Source organism: Epithele typhae (genome assembly GCF_022376455.1).
Source record: "Epithele typhae strain CBS 203.58 chromosome Unknown BXZ73scaffold_86, whole genome shotgun sequence".
In the NCBI taxonomy this organism is placed as follows: domain Eukaryota; kingdom Fungi; phylum Basidiomycota; class Agaricomycetes; order Polyporales; family Epitheliaceae; genus Epithele; species Epithele typhae.
The window spans coordinates 120,706-141,161 of record NW_025954277.1 but is presented as its reverse complement, the minus strand read 5'-3'; the positions used below and the strand labels follow the sequence as shown (position 1 = coordinate 141,161).

Here is a 20,456-nt window from a genome sequence, read left to right as displayed (position 1 = left end):
GATGTCACAATGGTGACAGTCACTGACGTGTGAGACCCGTGATATATTGATACACATCAACTGGCACCGCTAGCGACGTGCCGCTCGTACCAGTGTAGTGGTTGTATGGCACAGACTTGATCCCAGTCGCAGAGTCGGATCGTGACGCGTTGTCGGGGTTGACAAAGCAATGCGCATATGGATTTCCGCAGCGCGCGTGGAGGAGTATGTACAGGATTCCATCCGAATCACGGCTCCGTTGGAGTCTGGAGTCTACGACGCCGTGGCGCCCGTTCACCGCGCTTTCCCCACGGAAATCCTCTCCGAGGTGTTCTCCAACTGTTGGAAAGACAGACGCGGCATGGCCGTCGCATCGCGCCGGGGATCGCAGCTCCGGGCGAACTCACCAAGTTCAAAGCCCCCGGTGACGCAGCTCTCGAGGAGTCGCGCGGCAGGTTTGCAGCGTTCGTTCCAGAAAGGTCCTCTCCCGAGGCTCTCTACCTCACGGCACGCTATCTGTCCGACTCCTTCGTGCGCGCCCTCACGTCACACGCCACTACTAGGCTCGTCTCGTTCGTCTCTTCCTCCGTCTCGATGATGCACCACGGCTTCAAGCCCTTCGTCGGATCGTCGTGGCAGGCGCGACAAGCTCATGACGTCGCTGGGCCGTGCTTGTAGCTACGGTCGTATGTGAGGTCGCCGCGCGATAGGCAAAGAGAACAACAACGTCAGACATGCATCGACCGCCGCAATGAATAAAAGGGCCGACCTGCATCTCGTAAAGGACCCCACCGAACTTCACGTCGGCGGGGGATCCGCCAACTCCTCGAGCTCCCCGGGATGGGAGTGGGCAGCGCTGCGTTCGGGACGTGCGTTCGATCCACTTCCAATGAGGGGAAATCGCGGCTGAAAGCGCCGTCACCGTCCCAGTGTCCCTTCGCGCCTCTCGCGTTTCCCGGGCTGCGGAGCCAGGTGCCGCGGGCCCGCACGCTCCATCGCCCATGTACGTATATCACATACGAATCTTTCGGCGTGTTCGAGAACGATGTCTCACCAGTGACGAGTGTCGCGGCGCGCTGGCGGGAGCGATAGTATGATGTGGATGGTGTTTTACAGTGCAAGAGTCCGCGTAGTGCTACAATCCGCGCGCCGCTCGGAGTCCGGAGTCCGGGCTTACCCACCGTCACACCGCGAGCTCGGTATCTGCGGAGGAGAAGCGCGGTCAGCGGACGGCAGCGCGCACCGCAGCAGCAGGCGCACCTATATCGGTGCGGGGGCGGGTCGCGGTTCGGGTCCAGAAGGAGGAGCGGAACTGGGTGAGGAAGAAGGAGGGGACGGTCGTGAAGACGACGGTCTCCGTCGCGTCGGCGGCCTCTGCGCGGCCGTGCAGCCTGGCCGACAAATACTCGCGCGAGTTCAGTCTGCGCAGGTGGGAGGGGGCGTCAGCACTCAGAGGTGGGGGTGACGAAGTGGCAAAGCGCACGTTACGAGCACCGAGATGGCGTAGACTGGGAGGGAGAGATACAGTGAGAACCGCCGCCAGGGGAGTGCGTCGAGCGAGACGCGCTCACATTTTGTGGTGACCACGCTGAGCGCGACGAGGTACAGGTGATGTGGCCCTTCGAGCACGGACTGTGCGGTCGATCAATATCACGTACAGGACCGCCAAGATGAGGCGCAGCTCACGAGAATGACGCAGAAGAGGCTGGATAAGCTGGAGCAGCCCTTTAGCTCGTAGCCATGCGCGCAAAGCATTCGGTCGTACCTCGTTACAAGCCCTATGATAGCGTTCATTCAGCTGACAGGACAGTACGAGTTGCTCGCCTACGTACCTGTGTTGATGGCGTATGTCGTCAGTGTGTCTACGAGCCTATCGGTGCTGCAAGAACGATGAGAAACGCATCTGCTCGAAGTGCTGTTCGCCGACATACCGCCCGAACCCCGTCTTCTGTCTGTAGAGATGGTACACGAGAGAAATGGCGACCAACACATCGCTGACCGCAGCGCATGCAAACGCCACAGTGGTCAGCCACTGTCGAAGACGCATGAGCGACAGCGAACGAAGCGAGCTATGAAGAACTACCTTGACTGCGACCCAGTGCTGGTATGTCCTGTTCATCAATCTGCGCAGTGTGGGTAAGCGTCGGTCCGAATCTCAACGGAACGGCACGCACAGCTTGAAAAACGCCGCTGCGTTCCAGGTGAGTTCGCATCATCACAATCTGACGCCACATTACTCACCAAGCACAAATCCTGAACGGGCAGTAATGGAGTCGTCAGGAGCAATGCTTGCGGATGTCGATACAACGCCTACCTGTTCCCGCGCCCACAAATGAGGCCTGCACGAACGGGGTCAGTGCGATGCCAGCACGCTACGTTTATGGATCTTACCCATGCAGCGAAGAACACAATCCGGTAGGGAGGATTGACTGAAGACGACGTCAGTCGGTACCCACAGGTCGACCCAGTTCCTGTACCCACATAACCATACACGCCGGGCGTAAAAGCTAGCGGACGGTGGTTAGCGCGCTCCCGAACATTGACCGGAAATGCCACGAACATGTCCGAAATGAGGATCACTAATGCCTGTTTGGGGGATCAGTGGAAATCTCGGCGGAAGCCTGTGTAGGTGGCTGACCGAGACAGGGGCAAGCAGCTGGCGCCAGGAGGAATGTGAGCGTCGTTCCCTCCTTATGGACGACAGTGTGTACGTACGATTATCGATCTGCAAACGCTGCGCTTTCAGTACGCTAGTCTCGGTCTAGACCGGGGAAAGGCTCACACAGTAGCGAAGTTGTCCGCGTCGGGGTCAGCGTGGTGACTGATGAGGTAGTGGTATCTGGGTGGGAGGCCTTTAGCGGGGCAGAGATCCCACCAGACGCAGCGATCTTACTCTACGTGCATGGAGATGCCCACATGTGCAGTCTCCGCTAAGCTGGATGGGCGCCAGGGTGGAGTTGAACATCGATCGTACAAAGCAGACGATGTCTCGAGTACGTACACGATGACCAGCACCTAGACGGAAGAGGTGAGAAGTCGCGCCAAGGCCGGGTTGTCACGAAGCGCACCATGAGCTTCAGGATGGGTTGGTCGTTCTTGTATTTGTAGAAGTACATGAGGGCCTGGAGGAGCATGACCCCGTAGAAGCTGGGCCGGGGACATCAGTCACGTCACGAGCAGGACTGGCAGGTCGGGAGGCGGATACGCACAGGGAGCCGACGGTCGTGCCAATGAGGCCGGCGGCAATGGAGCTCTGGACGGCGATCTGGGGCCCGGGAGGCACCATGTTGGCGGAGAGCATGGAAGCGTCGCGGAGTGTAGCCATGGGAGGCTGCGACGCGAGCACTAGAGGCTAGTCGGGGCCGGCAGCATTCGTCTTCAGAGCGAGGGGTGGCCGTATAAAAGGCCTAGCGACCTCCGAAGGGCTCAATGTATCAGCAAGGTTCTGTTCTATGTCCGTGTCTTCCGTCGGCTGTGCGCGCTGTGCTCCGTCGACCGCGATCCACGGAAGCAGGTGAGCGGCGGGGGGCGGCTCATGCTGGCAACTTGCGACGTGTGTGGGTGGGGGAGCATATGGGCGTGGGGGCAAGGAGTTGCTCGCAGGCGGTGTGGGTGTGGCAGGCGGGGAGCAGCTTGGACGAGAGCAGGGAAGGGACAATCCGCGGGCGCCCAGTCCTGCTGTCCTCCGGATCTTCCCGAGCCGCGCCTTCCCTGCCGCTGTCACCCCGCGTGTTTCCCAACCCCGAGTCCGTACCTCGAGGAACCGGCGAATTCAGCGAGTCGAGCGGTCTTTCGTCAGACGGGTGGAACTAGTTCATTAAGGGGCCACTCATTTTAGCCGGCCATACATACCACAGCCAGTAGGCGATGTGAGTCTCACTCGACATACACAGCAAAGCGTCGATAGTTGCATTGCGTGAGGCACTACAACACGAGCTCCTCCAACACGGCGAACGAAGCAACCCATATAAGTATACCGCCATAATCTAAACTCCCAACTTTCCGCCCTGGCCGAACTCCAACTCACACCCTCCGAGGGCCCATGATCGCACCCGCAGTCTGGTCGCGCACGCCCTTGACGAACTGGTACGCGTCCGTGCCGCCAGTGCCCTTGGGCACGCCCGCCCCCGTCTCCGCGCCCTGGCCCTGGCGCGCGGGGACGATGATATAGAGCGCCACGATCCGGACGTGCTCGTCGCGGAACTCCTTGAGCGCAGTCACCGCCTCGTCGTACGCGGCCCGCAGCCGGTCGTCGTTCGCGGCTTCGACGAGCTGCCGGAGCGGGCGCGGGCTCGCGTGCAGGTGCCGGAGGAACGCGCGGTGGTGGCGCGGCATGTACTTTTGCATCCGCGTCAGGAAGGGGGTTGCTGTGGGCGCTGGGGTGGGCAGGGAGAGGGGCGCGGGCAGGGGCGCTGGGATCGCGGCGGGCTTCTTCGTCGCCACGGTGGGCTCCGGATCGGAGTCGTACAAGGACCCGGACCTGGGCATGAGGTACGCGGAGGCGGGGACGGGACTTGCAGGGGCAGACGAGGCAGAAGAGGAAGAGGATCGGGAGGACGCCCGGAGCGGGGGCGGGAATGCGAGCGGGGTCGCCGGGGCGGACGAGGAGGATGAAGATGAGGACGACGATGACGAGCTGGAGGATGCCTGGAGCGGGGGCGGGAATGCAGGCGGGGTCGCGGCGGCAGCGAGGTCGGCCTTGAAGTTCGAGTGCGAGTAGCGATCGACGCCAAGGAAGATGTCGAGCGCGTGGATCATCGAGCTCTGGCCCGCGCTGGGGCCCGAGAGCTCGGTGGGCACCTCGAGGCTCGGGTCGAGCTCGAGGCCGTCGAAGACCCACCGGCGGCCGCGCGTGTCCGAGTCGCAGCCGCGGAACCAGGGGCGGATCTCGTGGTAGAATGTGCTGGGATCGCACCCCTCGCGGACCGCGCCGAGCAGCTGGCGGCAGTGGCGGATGACGGCCGCGAGCTCGGTGAGGTACGACGTGATGCGGTGGTGGGCGATCGCGTCGTTGACGAAGGCCTCGTCCATGATCGCGCGCATGAGCGAGAGCGCTTCCACGCCGCGGAGCTCGATGCGCGCAGACGAGAGATAGAACTCCTCCTCGTCGGTCGAGCCGGTGAAAAGCGTGTTGCATCGGAGGTTGTATAGCTCATTCTTGGGCTCGAAGTGGGTGTTGGCTGCGGGCGGGGTCTTGAACGCCCAGTTGTAGAGAACGTCGTCCGAGTAGGTGAGAACAGGCGGCACCTGGAGCTGTGCGCAGATCTGAAGGAGCGGCACCGTGACGGGGGCTGGGATGTGGATGCTCATCTCCGAGACCGGCGTCGTGTGCACGTAGAAGTGCATGATCCAGGCCAGCACGCAGTGCCCGCGACGGAGAAGGATCTCGGATGCCTTGACTTCCTCAGTACAAAGGATGGGCAGCTGCAAGCGATGCATGACGCATCAGATTTGCCCCCAAAAGTACCGTGAAGGGATCTCCGCACCTTTCGGACCGAGCTCCGCCAATGCGCCGAACGCTCTTCGTCATCTTGCGAAATACCAGGCTTATCAGCGAGCTCGAGCTTGCTGTTGATGGCATCGTCGAGCGTGGCCTCCCAGTGCTCCCATGCGGCGGGTAGGCGGGCGATCGGGGGTTGGGGCGGCATGAACCCAGTGCGAGTGTCTACATCGAAGTCATGGGCCGCGAGCGTCGACACATCGGGGATGCCGGCGGCGGCGGGAGCGAAGACATCAGGGCGCTGGAGACTGAGGAAATGGTTGATGTGAAGCGACTGCATTTTGATGCCAGGTTTCGAACCGGACGGTGGCCAACAAATCTACCTGGATGGAGGCGTAAAGGGTGGTGGACGGCTGGAGGAGTGAGGGCGCGATTGGCGCGAACGGCGACGAGTTGCGTTGGTAATGGAGGGTCCGATGAGAGGAGGATGAAAGAATTAACCGATGGTGACTGTGGTGGCTTGGGTAGGATCTTAAATAGTGACCCGGGCGGTTGCGAATTTGGCCGCAGGCGACTGCCTTGGCTCGAGACCCGCTTTCCGCTCCGCTCCGCACTGCCGCCACCTGTTCCCGCCCAATCCATCCGCTCCGCCTCCTACCGGAGGGTTTGACCGGTCGATAGACAATGATTCAAGCGTCGGACAGACCATTTCGAGAGCCATAAACTTGCCGCCGCGGCTACACGCGGTGCGGAAGCGCAGCCACCACCGGTTGGGCGTTGACTGCCACGGCGGGGTCGCGGGATTACGCAATGTCGAAAGCTACTGCGCGAGAATGCATCTACGCGTGATCAAAGGCTCAGAAAGGAGGTGCGCAGATGCGACTTGTGCACTCACGGATTGCTCAAGCTCGGCTGTCCAGGTTTGACGCGGATCTGGCTACAAAAAGAGAGTAAGAGCGTGTCGGAAAAGCAGAAATACTGCTCAAAGACGGGTCAGGGCCATTCCAGAACCGCACGGGGACGAGCGTATATGCGGGGGATATTTGGCTCGGATGTTGGAGAATGCAAGAGAACGGGGAATGCGACGCTCAAACGTACCCTTAGCAGCGCTGCGCTAACCAGCCTCCTAGATTCATGCTGCATGGGACACTCCAGGATCCATGGCCCCCTCTAAAGGTCTCCCCGAACTCCATGTGCGGATTGCCCCGTCTTCGATGGGTGAGCGCGTGAGATGGCATGCTGGACCAGATGCTCAGAGAGACGGGACGGAACTTTTTCTGGAGATAGGACAGAGTGTGCGGGGGATGAAGATGAGATCTGAAGATCTGAGAGCTGGGCGGATGAAACTGCAAGTGACCGGAGGACGCCCGAGACCGACCCAATTAATGCGCGTGTTGACCTGTGTTGACGCCCGCACCTTCAACGCCTCCCACTGCGACCGTCCATAGACTATACATATGCATGAGTCAACCATTCATCACGATACCGCTGCAGCATGCCGTACAGTCTACAGGCATGTCAAGATGCGGTCATCGTTGTGGGTACCATATATGCAACCCCCGGCTGCCGAGGCATGGACTGCCATACTAGTGACTCGGGACGATCGAGGTGCATACATCGGAGTCGACTGTAATTGGCACGCACACCTTGCTTTCTTCCACCACTACGACCACTACCAAGCATACCAATAGGTCGGCGATGCCCATCCCTACCCCTCCTCTAAGACTCACGCCATCGTATATAGTGGATCCCTTCGCAATGGTCTCGGTCCTGCCGCTCGAGGCCTGGTGTCTAGTCAACGAACTCCCACTCGAAGACGCGGATGGTATCAGAGCTCTCTCCGTGCACGATGAACTACGCGCGTTTATCACCGTCCGGGCAAAGGAACATCTCAAAGATGCAACAGAAGAGCACCTGAGATATGCAAGGATTCTCCATTTCCTCCACAACACTCTCGCACTCGTCAACTATCGTCTCCCCGCAGAGATCCTCTCTATGATCATCGCTTACTCCTGGACGAAAGGCCGCGAAGCGACACTCGTATGCCGCAGATGGCGTTCTGTATCCCTCACCACGTCACTCTTCTGGACCCAGGCGCTCCAGGAGGCACATTCAACATACGGAGATCTACAGGTCAAAAATCTCAAGATCCTCATAGATCGGTCGTGCCGCCGCGGCCTAGAAGCCTCTGTCACCGACCTTTCTCCACAGATCCACCCTCACATTATGGCATCTGGCGCCCGATTCACCGCCTTTTCGTTCCGGATAAACAATTCCGAGGAGTTGTCTACGTTCCACGACCTCGTCGCGGCGCGCTCTCTCCCCAACCTCATCGGCCTCTCGGTTCTGATGGGGAATTCCCAAAGCAGCACTGATATATGGCTGCCCACATACGAAGCCACCCACCTCCTTTCCCCCTTTGATGTCTACCCAATGCCCCGGCTCCATAAGCTTGTCGCTCCGCTGTGGTATTTTCCACTCTTGGTCACCGGTACTCTCCGCATCCTTGAGCTCTTGGGTCCCTTCCTTGTGATGTACACAATGGACCACATCCGCATCGCGCTGCGCAATTGTCCGCACATTGTCGATCTCAGTCTCATCTGCCTACCAGAACACGGGCTCTTGGCCGACCTTCCTCCCGACGAAACAATCACCCAGCGCTCCCGGCGCCCCATTCATTTCACATTGCTCAGCACTCTCAGACTTCAATTTCTAGGCGAAGTCAGCATACAAGCCACCATGTCCATACTCTCTTTCCCCACCTCCGCCTTCGTCGACGTCCTGGATTATTTCCATCCGACTGTTCTACATCTCCTGGACGGAAATCCCGCCTGGGCGAAACACGCCTTCTCTCGCATCACCTCTCTCGTCGCCGAGGACGTAGGCGGGGACAGAGGTCTCACCTCGCTACTCGCGTCAGCCCACGACGAACCCGTCTTCCGCCTCATCTCCCGCCTCGCCCTCGATCGGCCAACGTTCCTCATCGCGTTCCAACAAGCGCCGATCACTAGCCTCCGCCTCAGCAGCATGTTCCAGGCACCCGTCGGCGAACAGCGCTGGCACTTCGCGACCATCCTCCGCGCGTTCCCCCAGCTCCGCGCGCTCGAGCTGTACGGCCCCATCGCGGACGTCTTCACGTTGTTTACCGACCACAGTAAGGGTCTCATGGACGAGTCCTGTCGTACGCCGGGGGAGGAGCCGCGGATCGTCTGCCCGCGCCTGGCGCATCTCAAGCTCACGATCCTCGTCGACCAGGCGTGTCGCCTGCGCGTGCCGCTCGTCGACGGGCACCTCGACGCGGCCGCGGCGCACGTCCGCGACGGGTACTTCAAGCCGCTCGCGTACATCCTCGCGTGCCGGACCAGACTGGGCGCCGCGCGGCTCAAGTCCCTGCAGGTCACCCTCGAGTGGGCGGCGGAGAGGGCGTCGGACGGCGTGGTGGAGCTCGATGGGGGCGCGTGCGAGGTGCCGGCGGACCTGCGCGGCTGCGTCGACGGACCGGTGGTTGTGGAGGCGACCGGACGGCTTCGGTTCAAGTGAGGGCGCTGTCTCGGCAGCTTGGTGTCCCGGGCTCGGGGTATCCAGAGCGCGTCGGAGCTCTCTTGCAGCAGTACGGTTGTTGGACATTCGAGACTAGGGAGAGGGCAAGGTCTTATTGTGGCTTCGATTGTCGAGATGTATACATATGGATTCTGTCAGTCGCTCGCCGAAACGCAACGACGATCAAAGCAAGTTCAGCGACGCATCCCAGAACCCCTTCTCCAGCCGCGTGCACCTTTCCCACACCGCGCACCACTCCTGGAACTGCAGCTCGTTCGGCGGGTTCTCCACCGCCAACGTCTCGATCGTCTCTGCAACCCCGCGGTCAGATCGTCCCGGATTTCCCAGAGCAGCGGGTACGCACCAAGTCCGAGACGGACCGCGCCTTGGTACGCCTCGCCCGAGTAATCCTCGATCCACCGGAGGTAAGGGTTCCCTTCGAGCACGACCCAACTGGCCGGCCGCGCCGCCTCCTTCCTGAGCCACAGCCCGACCTCGCCGTAGCCGAGCAGACACGCGGCGAGCGCCATGACCAGCTTCGCGCCGTCGCCCTGGAGGCCGACGTCGAGCAGGTACGCGCCGTACGCGGTCGTGCTCGGGGACTCGGGCGTGGACGCGAGGTCGGCTTCGGTGATGCCCCACTGGGCGCAGAAGGCGGTGTGTGTCGCGATCTCGGTGAGGATGTTGATGATCGTCTGCGTGGCGGACTGGATGGAGGAGTATGTGGCGGACTTCGCGATGAGCAAGCTGCGGACGTGTGAGAGAAAACCGCCGGAGATGATAGAGTGCGTACCCGTATGCTCGCGCGTAGTACTTCAAATACAGATAGTCCTGTCTGGCAAGAGTTCAGCAGGAGAAAGAGCAGAGCATGGCGGGAACGACGGACTTGATGAAGTGGAGGAAACACTCCTTTTTGAGTGTGCCGCGCGCAAGCTGCTTCACGAATTCGTGCTCCACGTATTCCTTCCATGTTGAGTTGGCAGAGCGTATCAGGATCCGTGTCAGAGGGTGGCGATTGTTGAGCGTCTTCCTGAATCGGGATGTTTCAGCACCATCGACGATCAACTCGAACAGAGCTTACGGAGGAACAAGCCTCTTCGAAAGGCTGTGGAGGTGGTTGATTGGTCCATTACCGAGCCCGACTGGGAACGCAGTCTCGATCCCGAGATGCGTGAACACCGTCGCCCTCCTCGTCGCCTCCCACACTGCGGCGAACGTCAGCGTCACATTCTCTTGAAGGCGATCGCTCTCACCAGTCAGTCCATTCGCCATGTTTGCGGCGATCGCCGCCGACAGCGTGCACCCCGTCCCATGCGTGCTCGTGCTCTCGATCTTCGGGCGCACGAACAACGTGATGATTTCGAGCGTCCCCCCGCACATGACGTCCACAACCACCGGCCCCGACCCACGGTCCCACCGCGTGCCCCCGGGCTCGTTCGCGCGCAGGATCTCCATGTTATCGTCGAGAAACGAGTCCTGGACGACCTCGACCGAGGGCCGCGCCCCGAGCACACGCCGCACATCCGCCCATGTGAGCGCGACGTGCCCGCCCTTGACTAAAGCGGTGAACGGGCCGAGGCCGCGCAGAGCCAGCGCGGCGGACACCATGTCCTCGAGTGTCGTGATCACGGGCGGGGGGTCGTGCGGGTGTGCACAGGCGAGGAGGAGTGCGGCCTCGGGGACGTTGGGGGTGACGAGCGCGGCGAGCGGAAGGAGCTCGGAGATGAGCACCTCGAGCGCGTCGGGCGTGAGGAGGGTGTGGCCGGAGGTTGAGAGCGCGACGGGGTCGATGACGAGCTGGAGCCGGCCAGCGCGCGGGGGCTCGAGGAGCGGGTCCGGGGAGGAGAAGTAGTGTGCGCGCAGCGTCTGTGCCACGGCGCGGGTGGTCGCGGCGTCGTAGAGCATGCCTGTTTTGAGCGCGTGAACGTTGGAGTCTTCCAGCACCGCGCGGAGCTATGGGGAAATGCCATATGTGAGTCATTCGTAGGCGCCTAGAGTGTTTGAGACTAGCTATACCTGCTGAGCTACGAACTCGGGAGGGGAAGGGTGTACGGCCTGAACGCCTTGAGTGTTCTGAGCTGTCAACGCAGTGATAACAGCCATTCCGTAACAGCCATGGACGGTAAACGTCTTCAGATCAGCCTGCGAAAAACCATCAACATTAATCGCTGCGAGATGACAGCGGCCAGATACTGACTTGAATCCCAGCTCCTCCGCTGGGGTCAGAACCTGCAATCGTGAGTGCTACCGGAGGATGGCTGGCCATCGCAACAAGTGAGTCGTAGGCTGACGTCGTGGAGGATGCAGAACAAGTCGTTTGAACTTTGCCCAGCCTTGCCTCAACTTTGGCACCCACGGGCCGGTCCGGCGAAGATGCGGTCCGGGCCGATTCTAGATGAAACTGCACGATAATCAAGCATACAACCTACCATCTACGTTGTACAATCTAGGTAGTCGCGGTGCGGCGCGCATAGATCCACCACTACGGTCGACAGCGCCGCAGTCGTCGGTCACGACGAGAGAGGAACAGTCGGAAACCAAGGATGCACCTCGGGTATCCACTTCAACGTCCTATGGTTGAAATTGGGCAGCTCAAGCTGGCTCCTCGGAGTATGTTGTGTGAGGTTCTCGCAGACATCTGCCAGCTTTTGCAAATACTGCAGAAAGAAGGTGAACATATAAACGAAGACGGAAATGAAAGACCCTTACTTCTCGTCGGCCGTTGGCTGAATGTCCGACCCACTCTTGCGGCGACTCGCTGAGACGCGAGAGGATGTTTTGGGCCAGTTTGAAGGTCTCGGAAGGGGAGTAGTGAAGGTCCCGCACGGCTTCGTCCAGCTGTTGCGGGAATCGCGTGAGATCCGCTACAGGTTCCGCTGGCACAAGGTCGTTGAACTGCGGCGCGAAGAGCCACTTGTATCTTCGCATGAAGTTCAGAGCAATTCGGGACCACGGCGACGTAATACAGTTAGCTGTCAGCTACGAAGCAGAGGAGTTAGCCTCCACATCGTCAACATAAATCGGCAGCCGGAAGGCTCACAGGAACGAGAGTCACCGAGATCATCTGCAGCGCCGCGAGATGCTGGGATTGGAATATAAGCTCGTGGTGGGCCATGGTACCTGGTCGTCTGATGAGCTGATGAAGAACGAACAAGGGGGGAATGACGAACCTGGTGGGACTATAAGAAGCAATCTTTCGATGCAGTCCAGATGTGCCTCAAGGACGTTTGCAAGGCGCCAGTATGCGATCGGCTTCTCATCAGGCGCATATAGCTCTTGTTGGAAGCCAGACAAGATGACCTCTCGACATGCTGATAATCGCCGCATGAGTGCCGTTTGAGGGATGGCTTTGAGGATGGCGGCAGCGTCGGCGTCCTGTCTCTGATGAAGACTGTGCCTCATGGCATATTGTGAGAATACTCACAGGTGGTCGGTGTTGGTCAACGTCTTTCAACATCACATCATACAACATATGCCACTGTAGGACCTCCTTCATCAGGTGTCGTCGTCGTCGCGGAGGGTTGTACCAACTCGATCGAATGTGGGGGACCATCAACTGAGGAACGGTGTCAACCTTGAGCAACGAGAGTTTGATCGGATAACCCACCTTGACGATCCGTCGCTCAATAACATCTCGCATCGTTGCCTTTTGCATATAGGGAGCGCTGCGCTCGAACGCGGCCAAAATGGTCGAGTACGGCGTCCCGAGGGCTTCGTAGAAGAACCGCTCAAGTAGCCATGTTGTCCGATGGGAACCCAGCACGAATCCAGAGTCGAAGAAGAGACTCTGTAGAGGAATGAGAGCATGGTCAAAAACTGCAAAGGAGACTTGCCTGGAGTGATGAACGGTGAAATGCGGCCGGTGGTTCCCTGTTCAGCGCAATCCACGAATCTCCGCGGACCTGGGGAAGCGTGACATCACTCGATCTCGACGGAGAAACAACAAGGTCTAACCTTCCATTTGAGTAGCGACGGCGACGTCACGAGTTGCCCGATAGTCACCCAGTACTCGACGAAGTCTTGAAGGACATCCCAGCTTTGATTTGGCGGTGGCATCTCAGTGACGCGTATTGGCATGAAATTTGGTAGTCGCCGTGCAATGTAGGGGTCCATGACCAGTAGCGCAGAGGATCCCTGCGGCAGCTCTTGTGGCAATGACCGTACACGGTGGATGAGCCCTTGGGCTACAGCCAAAGCCAACGGTAGGTTTTCGACTTCTCGTAGGGGCTCGAGCTTGTAGAGCTCCATGAGGGCCTGAATGCAACATCAAGTCAGGAGTGGTGAAGTGAGAGCGCGATGGGCTTGCCTTCCGCAGAGCCAGCCTATCGCAGAGCGCAGAAACCTGTTGCGGCGACAAGTTAGACTGCCGCACCCAGTCGCAGGCGATGTCCAGCATGTGCAGAACCACGCTGGTGTTGATTCCCTCTAGCAAGGACACGTCGCACTTCTCCCCTTGCCAGTCCTCGATCTGAAAACGCGTCTGAGCACGGTCACACAACGGGACGCACGGCGGGTACGGACATCCTGCACACGGTTCTTCGACAGCTCGCGCCACGCGAGGTCGCAGCACTTGAGCATGCCGAGAACGCCCGCGCGGAGGACGATGGTAATAAGCCATCGCGGCCGCGCCAGATCTTCGTCGTCCTCGGGGATGAGGTACTCAGGGTTGATGTCCGGCAGATGGTGGACGAAGAGAATGGTAAACACGCTCTGGGAGAGCGTCTTCCCAGAATGCCATTCCATCTGTACCGACAAACGAAAGACATGAAATAGGGGCGGTAGATACGACGCAGGGCCGGATTCACCTCGCACGCGAAGGTCCGGTCCAGGATCCAGCAGACCTCCTCCGGCAACAGGGGCGCGAGCGGGTCGAACGGTGGGCGGCGCTGCTCCTCGAGGATCATCCCGCTGTCTAAACGAGGCTCTCCGATCTGTGGTTGCCGTGTGTGAGCAGGCAGCGCGAGCCTTAGGACGGTGGCGCTTTACGCACTTCGAAAGCACTCATTGCGTCCATGAGGGTCATGCCGTCCATGAGGATGACCTCTTCTGGTTCCATTTCTGCGCGCACCGAGGGGATTTGAGAACGACGATGTACTCGACGAGCGATAACAGACGTACCTTGACCCGCAGTAACAAATAGCCCTGTTACATCCTCGAAATCGTCGCCACCGGGCATGTCGAACCAATCGTCGAAGTCGGACATCGCAGCAAAAGCGCTGGAGAGCCCAGACCAGAGGGAAGAAACAGAGGAGTAGAGCCCAGGGAACGTGGCTAAGAGAGAAAGAGACTGGAGGGTGAGATGATGGACGTCCAGGCAAGAGCAGTGACTGCGCCACCCAACGCGCTCCGGGACGCGTCGGCAAGCGCTGTGGCCAGTGGCGGCGGCCCATGTCTCTCCTCCGCCAGCACGTCCGTAGTGCCGCCTGCAGTCTCTTTCCTTCATGCTTGCTCTCTCATAGCCCTAGTCATGTGCGGCGCACCGTCCATACCAAGGATGTCGCGCAGATCGCGTCTCAAACGCGGCCTCCCCGTCCAAGGGTGGTGTTTTCCGGGATACAGCCCACTGGAATGCCTCACGTACGTGTTTCACGCGCTCTGCTTCATACTCCCTCCCAACATCACGCATATAGCTGGGCAATATGCTCGGCGCGCTCATGAACTGGGTCAAGCTTCAGCGAGAAGCCGCACCAGAAGACAAGCTCATCTTCTCGATCGTCGGGTGGCACGCCCTTACGCTACCTCAAGATCCTAAGGCACTCAGCGCTGCGCGGAGAGAGATACTCGCCGTTCTGTTGGCGTGTGGGATTGACCCCAAGCGGTCGATTGTGTTCCACCAGGACGAGGTGGGTGTGCTCCATCCTCTGCATTCTAGCGTATTCTGACCTCTGCTTCAGAACCTGCACCATGCGGAGCTAGCCTGGATCTTGAACTGCATCACACCCATGGGGAAGCTGCACAGGATGACCACCTGGAAGGTATATACTGCAGTTTTTGTCTTGCGTGTCTACCTACAATCTCGGAAAGTCCAGGCTCGCCGCGTCTCGGAACGCCCGCGATGATTCGGAGGTAGACGAGTCTCTCCTCAACGTTGGACTTTTCACCTACCCTGTATTGCAAGCCGCAGATATCTTGGCTTACAAGTGCGTATGATCGTGCTATATGCATACAGGTGGTATGCTCACCGTCGTACAGGACTACGCACGTGCCAGTTGGTGAAGACCAACAGCAGCATATCGAGCTGTGCAGAGACCTGGCGGTCACCTTCAACAAGACGTTCAAGGGGGGCAAGGACGACCCGCCAGTGTTCCCTCTGCCTTGCCATGTCATTCGTACGTGCTCCTTCATCTGCCATGCCCCTTGAGTCTAACACATGCAACCAGCTTCGACGTCATGTCGAGTGCTCTCGCTAAAGGACCCGTCGTCGAAGATGTCGAAGTCGTCCCCTGATGTCAACTCCCGGATCCTCCTCACCGATTCGGCTGAGCAGATCAACAAGAAGATCCGCAGGGCAGTAACTGACTCGATCACGGGGATCTCCTATGACCCCGACACGCGTCCCGGAATTGCCAACTTGGTTGACATCCTTGCTGCATGCGAGGACGCCAAGCCTCAAGACGTCGCTGTGCGCTACGCGAACAGGAGCCACGCCGAGTTCAAGATGGACGTCGCGGAGGCCGTGGAGGGGCTCATGAGCGGGCCGCGACGCGAGTTCGAACGTCTTCGCCGAGACATTGCGTATCTCGACTCGGTCAGCAAGTCGGGCGCAGCGCGCGCGATGGAGATCACCGAAAAGACAATCGACGAGGTCCGCAAGCGTACCGGACTCTACTAATACTACACTCCTCCATATCGTACCTAATTCCCTGAAATGCTACTCTACTCATACATCCACCTTGGCCGTTCAACACATCCCCTTTGTGCTTGGCACGGGCTCGCTCCCCGCCAACGACCCCATCTCCGCCAGCGTCCCCGCAAACAGATCGTCGAACTCCCGCTCGAGCCCCACCCGCTGCAGCGCATCTGCGAACCCCTCCCCCGCGCCCCCCGCGTCAAGCCGCTCGAGCCACTCCTCGAGCGCGTCCGTGCCGGCGAGCAGCGCGCTCCGCAGCCGCGTCCGCTCCGTCTGGCTCGGCCGCGTCACCCGCGCCTCGCGCCGGCGCTCGTCCAGCGCGTCCTCACCGCCGGCGTCGGGCGGGGGCGGCGAAGAGATGCGCGCGGGCCGCGCGGCGGACGCGTTCGAGTCCCACGCGTCCGCGCGGAGGGTGGCGAGCCAGCCGGCGTCGAGGTCGCGCAGCCAGGCGAGGAGCGCGGGGAGCGTGTTGGGGTCGGGGGCGTAGCCGGGGATGGACTGCAGGACCTCGCTCGTGAGGCGGAGGAGGAGGGCGGTCCGGAGCGGGGTCGAGGGGTCGACTGGGGGGATTTGGAGGATGAACGAGAGGAGGCGGTGGGTGGCTTCGAGGTAGGCTGCGAGCGTGGGGAGCGAGGACGATGGGTCTGATCTGTGGGAGAAGGCATTGGATGAGATGAGGGCGAGAGGCTCAGAAGAGGCTCAAACCGTTTCTTGTAGTTTCGAGTGACGTCGAGGAACTGCTCTTCCAGGTATTCGACCAGCTTGCGTTCTTGGAGGGATGACAAAGGGCGCACAGGGACAGGCGCGACCGGAGTACTCAAGGTATCCTCTTCTGCGACGATATCTGTGCCTGGGGTCGGAGGTTCTATATCAACCTGTACTGAGAGGTCGTCCATATGATACCGCGCGCCCGATGTGACTGTCTATCTGGATGTATTCGATGAAGTTAATCCAGAACTCGCAAGTCCCATGAGACAAAGCTTGCCTGAGATGCTCAAAATGCGCCCCGTCGTGCGCTGTAAGACGGCGGCATAGAAGGCGGAAGGAAGAAGGAAATAGAACCGCGAGCGACCCATGACATCGACTTCCCACGCACAGCCTGAACGGGCGTGCAGTATATCTCCAAGTTGGAGAGGCCAAGGGGAACGCCAACTGAGAACACCAGGACGACGATGGTCACCTACCATCAACTCGCCAACGCTCGCGGAGTGTCCTCAGCACACCGCAGAAGTCACAGAGATCCAGGTAGCTGGCCGGTAGGCCGCGTCAATTAGTACCCTTACAGATGTACAAGGTCTATGTAGTAGAGTGGTGGTCTAGGTCATGATGCGCGAGTCGTGGTGTCCATTACAATTATCTAACGTACTTGGTAAGATCCCACTATGCATCCCCTTGAGACATTGGGCGCGCCGACGCCGCTGCCCTCCCCAGCCTTCAGAGCGCGCTCGCTGAGTGTGGCCCGGCGACTTTGAGCCCCTTGGCCTTGATCATCTTCTTCGGCGACGCGGCCGCCGTGTAGTTCGACGGCGGCGTGTACGCAACCACAGGCGGGGGGCCGTAGGGAGGGCCCTCGCTCGCATCGGAGGGCACGAACGGGCCCACGTGCGACACGTAGTTCGCTTCCGTCCCAGGAGGGATGAGATCGTCGACGGACGCGGCCCGCGGCGCGTGTGCCCAATGGGCGTCCGAGCGGTCTTGGAGGTACTTGGGGAAGGGCACGGAGCGGGACTTGCGTTCGGAGGGTGCGGGGTCGGCGCGAGCGAGGTGGGGGGTGGAAGAGGTGTGGATGGCGTGCTGGCCAGTGATGATGTAATGTCGCCCAAGCAAGGTGCCGGGCTCGAGGGAAGAAGCGGGGTTGCGGACCATCAGGGGCGTACCGGTGGGTCGCCCAAAGACGAGCGAGACGAGGCTGATTACGGGGATGAGTAACATGATGGGGCAAGAGTATAGGGTGTGTCGGGTCGCCGGAGGCAAAGGAGCGGAAGTGTCGCGGATGGACGAGCGTGGTGAGCAGGAGGGGCCGGGAGGAGGGATGGGCAGCGAATGGGCAACGACGCCGCTCGGAGCGAGCTTTTGAACCGGGCTGGACGGGCGGACAAAGCAGGGCAAACAACCTCTCACGTGGGTGAAGGGTGCGTGAAGGACGCGGCGCGACAACCTGAAGGGCACATCGATGAGAGAAGACCCGAAGAGCGACGAGGGTATACATACGTGAGCGATTTAGGTGTTTTATGCGACCTGTGGCATGTGTACGATCGGCTCAGAGCTAGCCTCTACAGGTCTGCGACGCCGAATCTTTGCCCGGGCTTCCGCGACTGCGGTATTCCTTGACCCCTTGCGCAGCAGATGCATCATCTCCAGACACCAGTCCATGGCGGCCTCTGTTGTGTGCTGCAGGTTGTACGCCTTATTGCGGTCCGGAAATTGGATGGTGTATCGGAATGTGAGCCAGAGGTAGACGACGAGCAGTTTGTGAATCGTCTCGAGGGAGCTGAGTGAACGCTGGATCATCCCCAACGACGGGTTGTCTTCGCCCTCTAGCATGACCAGAGTATCGTTGAGGGGCTTGAGCAGCTGCGCGCGCTCAAGGACCTCCTCGACAGTGACATACGATTTGCGCGAGAAGATTTGGAGCAGTTTCTTCACCGCAGCCGCGCACTTGGGGTCCCGCCACGGCACAGGTGCGTTGCTCAAGGTGACGCGGTCGGGAACAGGGAGCTTGATGTTCAGATCGTCGAGAGCCTTCAAAGTGTGCGTGATGTCCTGTAGTGACTGGAAGTCGTACAAGGGAGACTGCTTCGAAACATACTTGTGCACCATAGCGACGGTGAGATTCGACGAGCCCACGGGCAGCGCGCTCACGATGGCATTGAAGGTCCCTTTGGTCATGGTTACATAGCCGTGCGGAAGGGGCTGGAAGGCGGCCGCAACGGCTTCGCGGAGAGCGGGGAGGTCTTCCTGTTTCAATGTAGTCACGACACCGGCCGGATTCTCGTCGTGGAGACCAAAGCGACCGGCGCGCCCCGCAATCTGCTTGATTTGCGATGTCGACAGAGGTGTGAAGCTCTTGCCATTGAATTTCTCCACGGCCTCGAAGATGACGCGTTTGATTTTCCTATGCGGGGACGATTAGTACCAGGTTCGTGATGAAGGAACGACAGACATACAGGTTCAACCCCATCCCAATAGCGTCACTTCCAGCGAGGACGTCGTAGTTGTTGTTCGGATCGTTGAAGAGTGCAGCTTGTTCCGTGCGGAGTTCGGGAGGAAGACGTCCGTAGGCGAGAGCGCACCTGACTCCTTTGACCTTCTGCTCGATTTGTTCCTTGACGTGGAAGAGGCCGCTCCGCGAGAAAGTGACGACGCAATCGCCTTTGGTAATTTGCGAGAAGTCCCCCAGAGCCTTGTCCGCAACGACCAACGGCGTCAGGCGTTGATACCTCTTGACCTCCAGTGTGTCGCCCAGATCCTTGATCATGGCCTCGACCAGAGGGACCGCCGACTCCTCGCCGCATAGGTGGATCTCCTCCGCGTTCAACCCGAGCACCGCGGTGACCCACGCCCCTCCCCGCTGCGGGTCCGCAATCAGCTGGATCTCGTCCACCACCGCAACCTGCCACCGGGACGAGATCGGGACCATCTCGACCGTGCAGCTGAGCAGCTGCGCGTCCGCGCTCACGATCCGCATCTCCTCGCCCGTGATCATGTTGCACTCGCGCGCCCAGCGCGGGTTGCCCTTCTTCGTCACCACCACGTCCCGCTGCGCGTCGTCGGCGTCGGCGACGTGGCTGTCCGCGTCCGGCTCCGCGTCGGCGGCGTCGATGCCAGCGGGCACGATCTGGCCCTTGTTGAGCCGGTCGAAGATCTCGTACGCGAGCAGGCGGAGCGGGCCCGCGTAGAGCCCGCGCTTGGACGCGGCGAGGGCGCGGAGGGCGTGGTGCGTCTTGCCCGAGTTCGTCGGCCCGACGTGCATGATGAAGCGGCGCGGGCCCACGTAACGCGCGGCGGTGTAGTCCCACTCGAGGAGCGAGCGGTCCGCGGCGTGGAAGAGGGTCTGCATCTGCTGGAGGACGGCGGGGGAGACGTGGGGAGCAAGCGCCTTCGCGCCTTCAGGGTGGCTCGCCCATTCGTAGAGCATCTGGCAGAGGTACTTCTCGTAGGCGTCGCGCGAGTTTTCGTGCAGGTCCAAAGACATCCTCTTGAGACGGTCTTCTTCGTAGCCAAGGACCCGGAAGACGTTGCCCTCGCTCAGCTCTTGGGCGTAGACGTCGAGCACAGTGCTCGGCTCTTCGACACCGAACTCAGCGAGTCGAGTGCAACAGGTTTTGAAAACGTGGGTGAACCGGGTTCTGACGGATCTGGCGAAGTAGGACGGGATTTCGACTGGTGGAATATAGAGTGCCTTTGGAGGTTTCGCCTGCTCTGACCGCTCCCCCTTTTGCGGCCTCTCCCTGGACACGGGAGGCTCCTCCTTCTGCCTCCTTGGATTCAGTGTGGAATGGGCCCTCTCCTTTTCCGTTATCCTCCTGGGCTGACGGTGAAATTCGTCCGGGGGTAGGGGAACCTTCGGTGGTCGATGATCATGGCTTCGACGCGCCTTTGAGCCGTACGAGTCTTGCAAAGAGGTAGACGACTGGGAGAATAGAC

At 60.2% G+C, this 20,456-nt stretch overlaps 8 protein-coding genes across 8 annotated transcripts; 2 read left to right on the top strand and 6 right to left on the bottom strand.

Moving 5' to 3' along the window:
* Window positions 1–1,162: 1,162 nt before the first annotated feature.
* Window positions 1,163–3,304, bottom strand: BXZ73DRAFT_106602 (uncharacterized protein; the record flags this gene model as incomplete). The annotated part of the gene is made up of 22 exons (XM_048016660.1): window positions 1,163–1,182; window positions 1,240–1,400; window positions 1,463–1,487; window positions 1,551–1,611; window positions 1,666–1,693; window positions 1,745–1,757; window positions 1,812–1,858; window positions 1,911–2,011; window positions 2,063–2,102; window positions 2,154–2,169; window positions 2,221–2,232; window positions 2,294–2,318; window positions 2,371–2,408; window positions 2,461–2,486; window positions 2,540–2,565; window positions 2,618–2,635; window positions 2,695–2,704; window positions 2,762–2,818; window positions 2,873–2,914; window positions 2,981–2,994; window positions 3,048–3,126; window positions 3,189–3,304. The coding sequence occupies 22 exons, from the start codon at window positions 3,302–3,304 to the stop codon at window positions 1,163–1,165; spliced, it is 975 nt and encodes a 324-aa protein (XP_047872620.1).
* A 698-nt stretch (window positions 3,305–4,002) lies between these two features.
* BXZ73DRAFT_54933 (Indoleamine 2,3-dioxygenase) lies at window positions 4,003–5,759 on the bottom strand (the record flags this gene model as incomplete). The annotated part of the gene is made up of 3 exons (XM_048021245.1): window positions 4,003–4,355; window positions 4,494–5,403; window positions 5,466–5,759. The coding sequence occupies 3 exons, from the start codon at window positions 5,757–5,759 to the stop codon at window positions 4,003–4,005; spliced, it is 1,557 nt and encodes a 518-aa protein (XP_047872619.1).
* A 1,418-nt stretch (window positions 5,760–7,177) lies between these two features.
* BXZ73DRAFT_106600 (uncharacterized protein) lies at window positions 7,178–8,959 on the top strand (the record flags this gene model as incomplete). Its single annotated transcript, XM_048016659.1, has 1 exon — window positions 7,178–8,959. One exon carries the CDS (start codon window positions 7,178–7,180, stop codon window positions 8,957–8,959), a length of 1,782 nt encoding a protein of 593 aa, XP_047872618.1.
* A 183-nt stretch (window positions 8,960–9,142) lies between these two features.
* Window positions 9,143–11,225, bottom strand: BXZ73DRAFT_54923 (Phosphomethylpyrimidine kinase-domain-containing protein; the record flags this gene model as incomplete). The annotated part of the gene is made up of 8 exons (XM_048021243.1): window positions 9,143–9,270; window positions 9,324–9,706; window positions 9,753–9,794; window positions 9,846–9,989; window positions 10,041–10,164; window positions 10,213–10,912; window positions 10,976–11,101; window positions 11,157–11,225. The coding sequence occupies 8 exons, from the start codon at window positions 11,223–11,225 to the stop codon at window positions 9,143–9,145; spliced, it is 1,716 nt and encodes a 571-aa protein (XP_047872617.1).
* A 244-nt stretch (window positions 11,226–11,469) lies between these two features.
* Window positions 11,470–14,162, bottom strand: BXZ73DRAFT_92805 (Mak10 subunit, NatC N-terminal acetyltransferase-domain-containing protein; the record flags this gene model as incomplete). Its single annotated transcript, XM_048026488.1, has 13 exons — window positions 11,470–11,616; window positions 11,669–11,938; window positions 12,000–12,079; window positions 12,130–12,334; window positions 12,384–12,515; window positions 12,567–12,746; window positions 12,793–12,861; window positions 12,914–13,213; window positions 13,266–13,427; window positions 13,481–13,702; window positions 13,765–13,890; window positions 13,950–14,017; window positions 14,078–14,162. The coding sequence occupies 13 exons, from the start codon at window positions 14,160–14,162 to the stop codon at window positions 11,470–11,472; spliced, it is 2,046 nt and encodes a 681-aa protein (XP_047872616.1).
* Window positions 14,163–14,347: 185 nt separating this feature from the next.
* BXZ73DRAFT_92804 (tryptophanyl-tRNA synthetase) lies at window positions 14,348–15,791 on the top strand (the record flags this gene model as incomplete). The annotated part of the gene is made up of 6 exons (XM_048026487.1): window positions 14,348–14,536; window positions 14,590–14,802; window positions 14,854–14,934; window positions 14,984–15,099; window positions 15,152–15,288; window positions 15,340–15,791. 6 exons carry the CDS (start codon window positions 14,348–14,350, stop codon window positions 15,789–15,791), a joined length of 1,188 nt encoding a protein of 395 aa, XP_047872615.1.
* Window positions 15,792–15,860: 69 nt separating this feature from the next.
* On the bottom strand, window positions 15,861–16,705 carry BXZ73DRAFT_54940 (uncharacterized protein; the record flags this gene model as incomplete). The annotated part of the gene is made up of 2 exons (XM_048021248.1): window positions 15,861–16,458; window positions 16,515–16,705. The coding sequence occupies 2 exons, from the start codon at window positions 16,703–16,705 to the stop codon at window positions 15,861–15,863; spliced, it is 789 nt and encodes a 262-aa protein (XP_047872614.1).
* Window positions 16,706–17,243: 538 nt separating this feature from the next.
* Window positions 17,244–20,393, bottom strand: BXZ73DRAFT_92803 (P-loop containing nucleoside triphosphate hydrolase protein; the record flags this gene model as incomplete). The annotated part of the gene is made up of 4 exons (XM_048026486.1): window positions 17,244–17,718; window positions 18,142–18,924; window positions 18,977–20,290; window positions 20,374–20,393. 4 exons carry the CDS (start codon window positions 20,391–20,393, stop codon window positions 17,244–17,246), a joined length of 2,592 nt encoding a protein of 863 aa, XP_047872613.1.
* Between the last annotated feature and the right edge of the window lie 63 nt (window positions 20,394–20,456).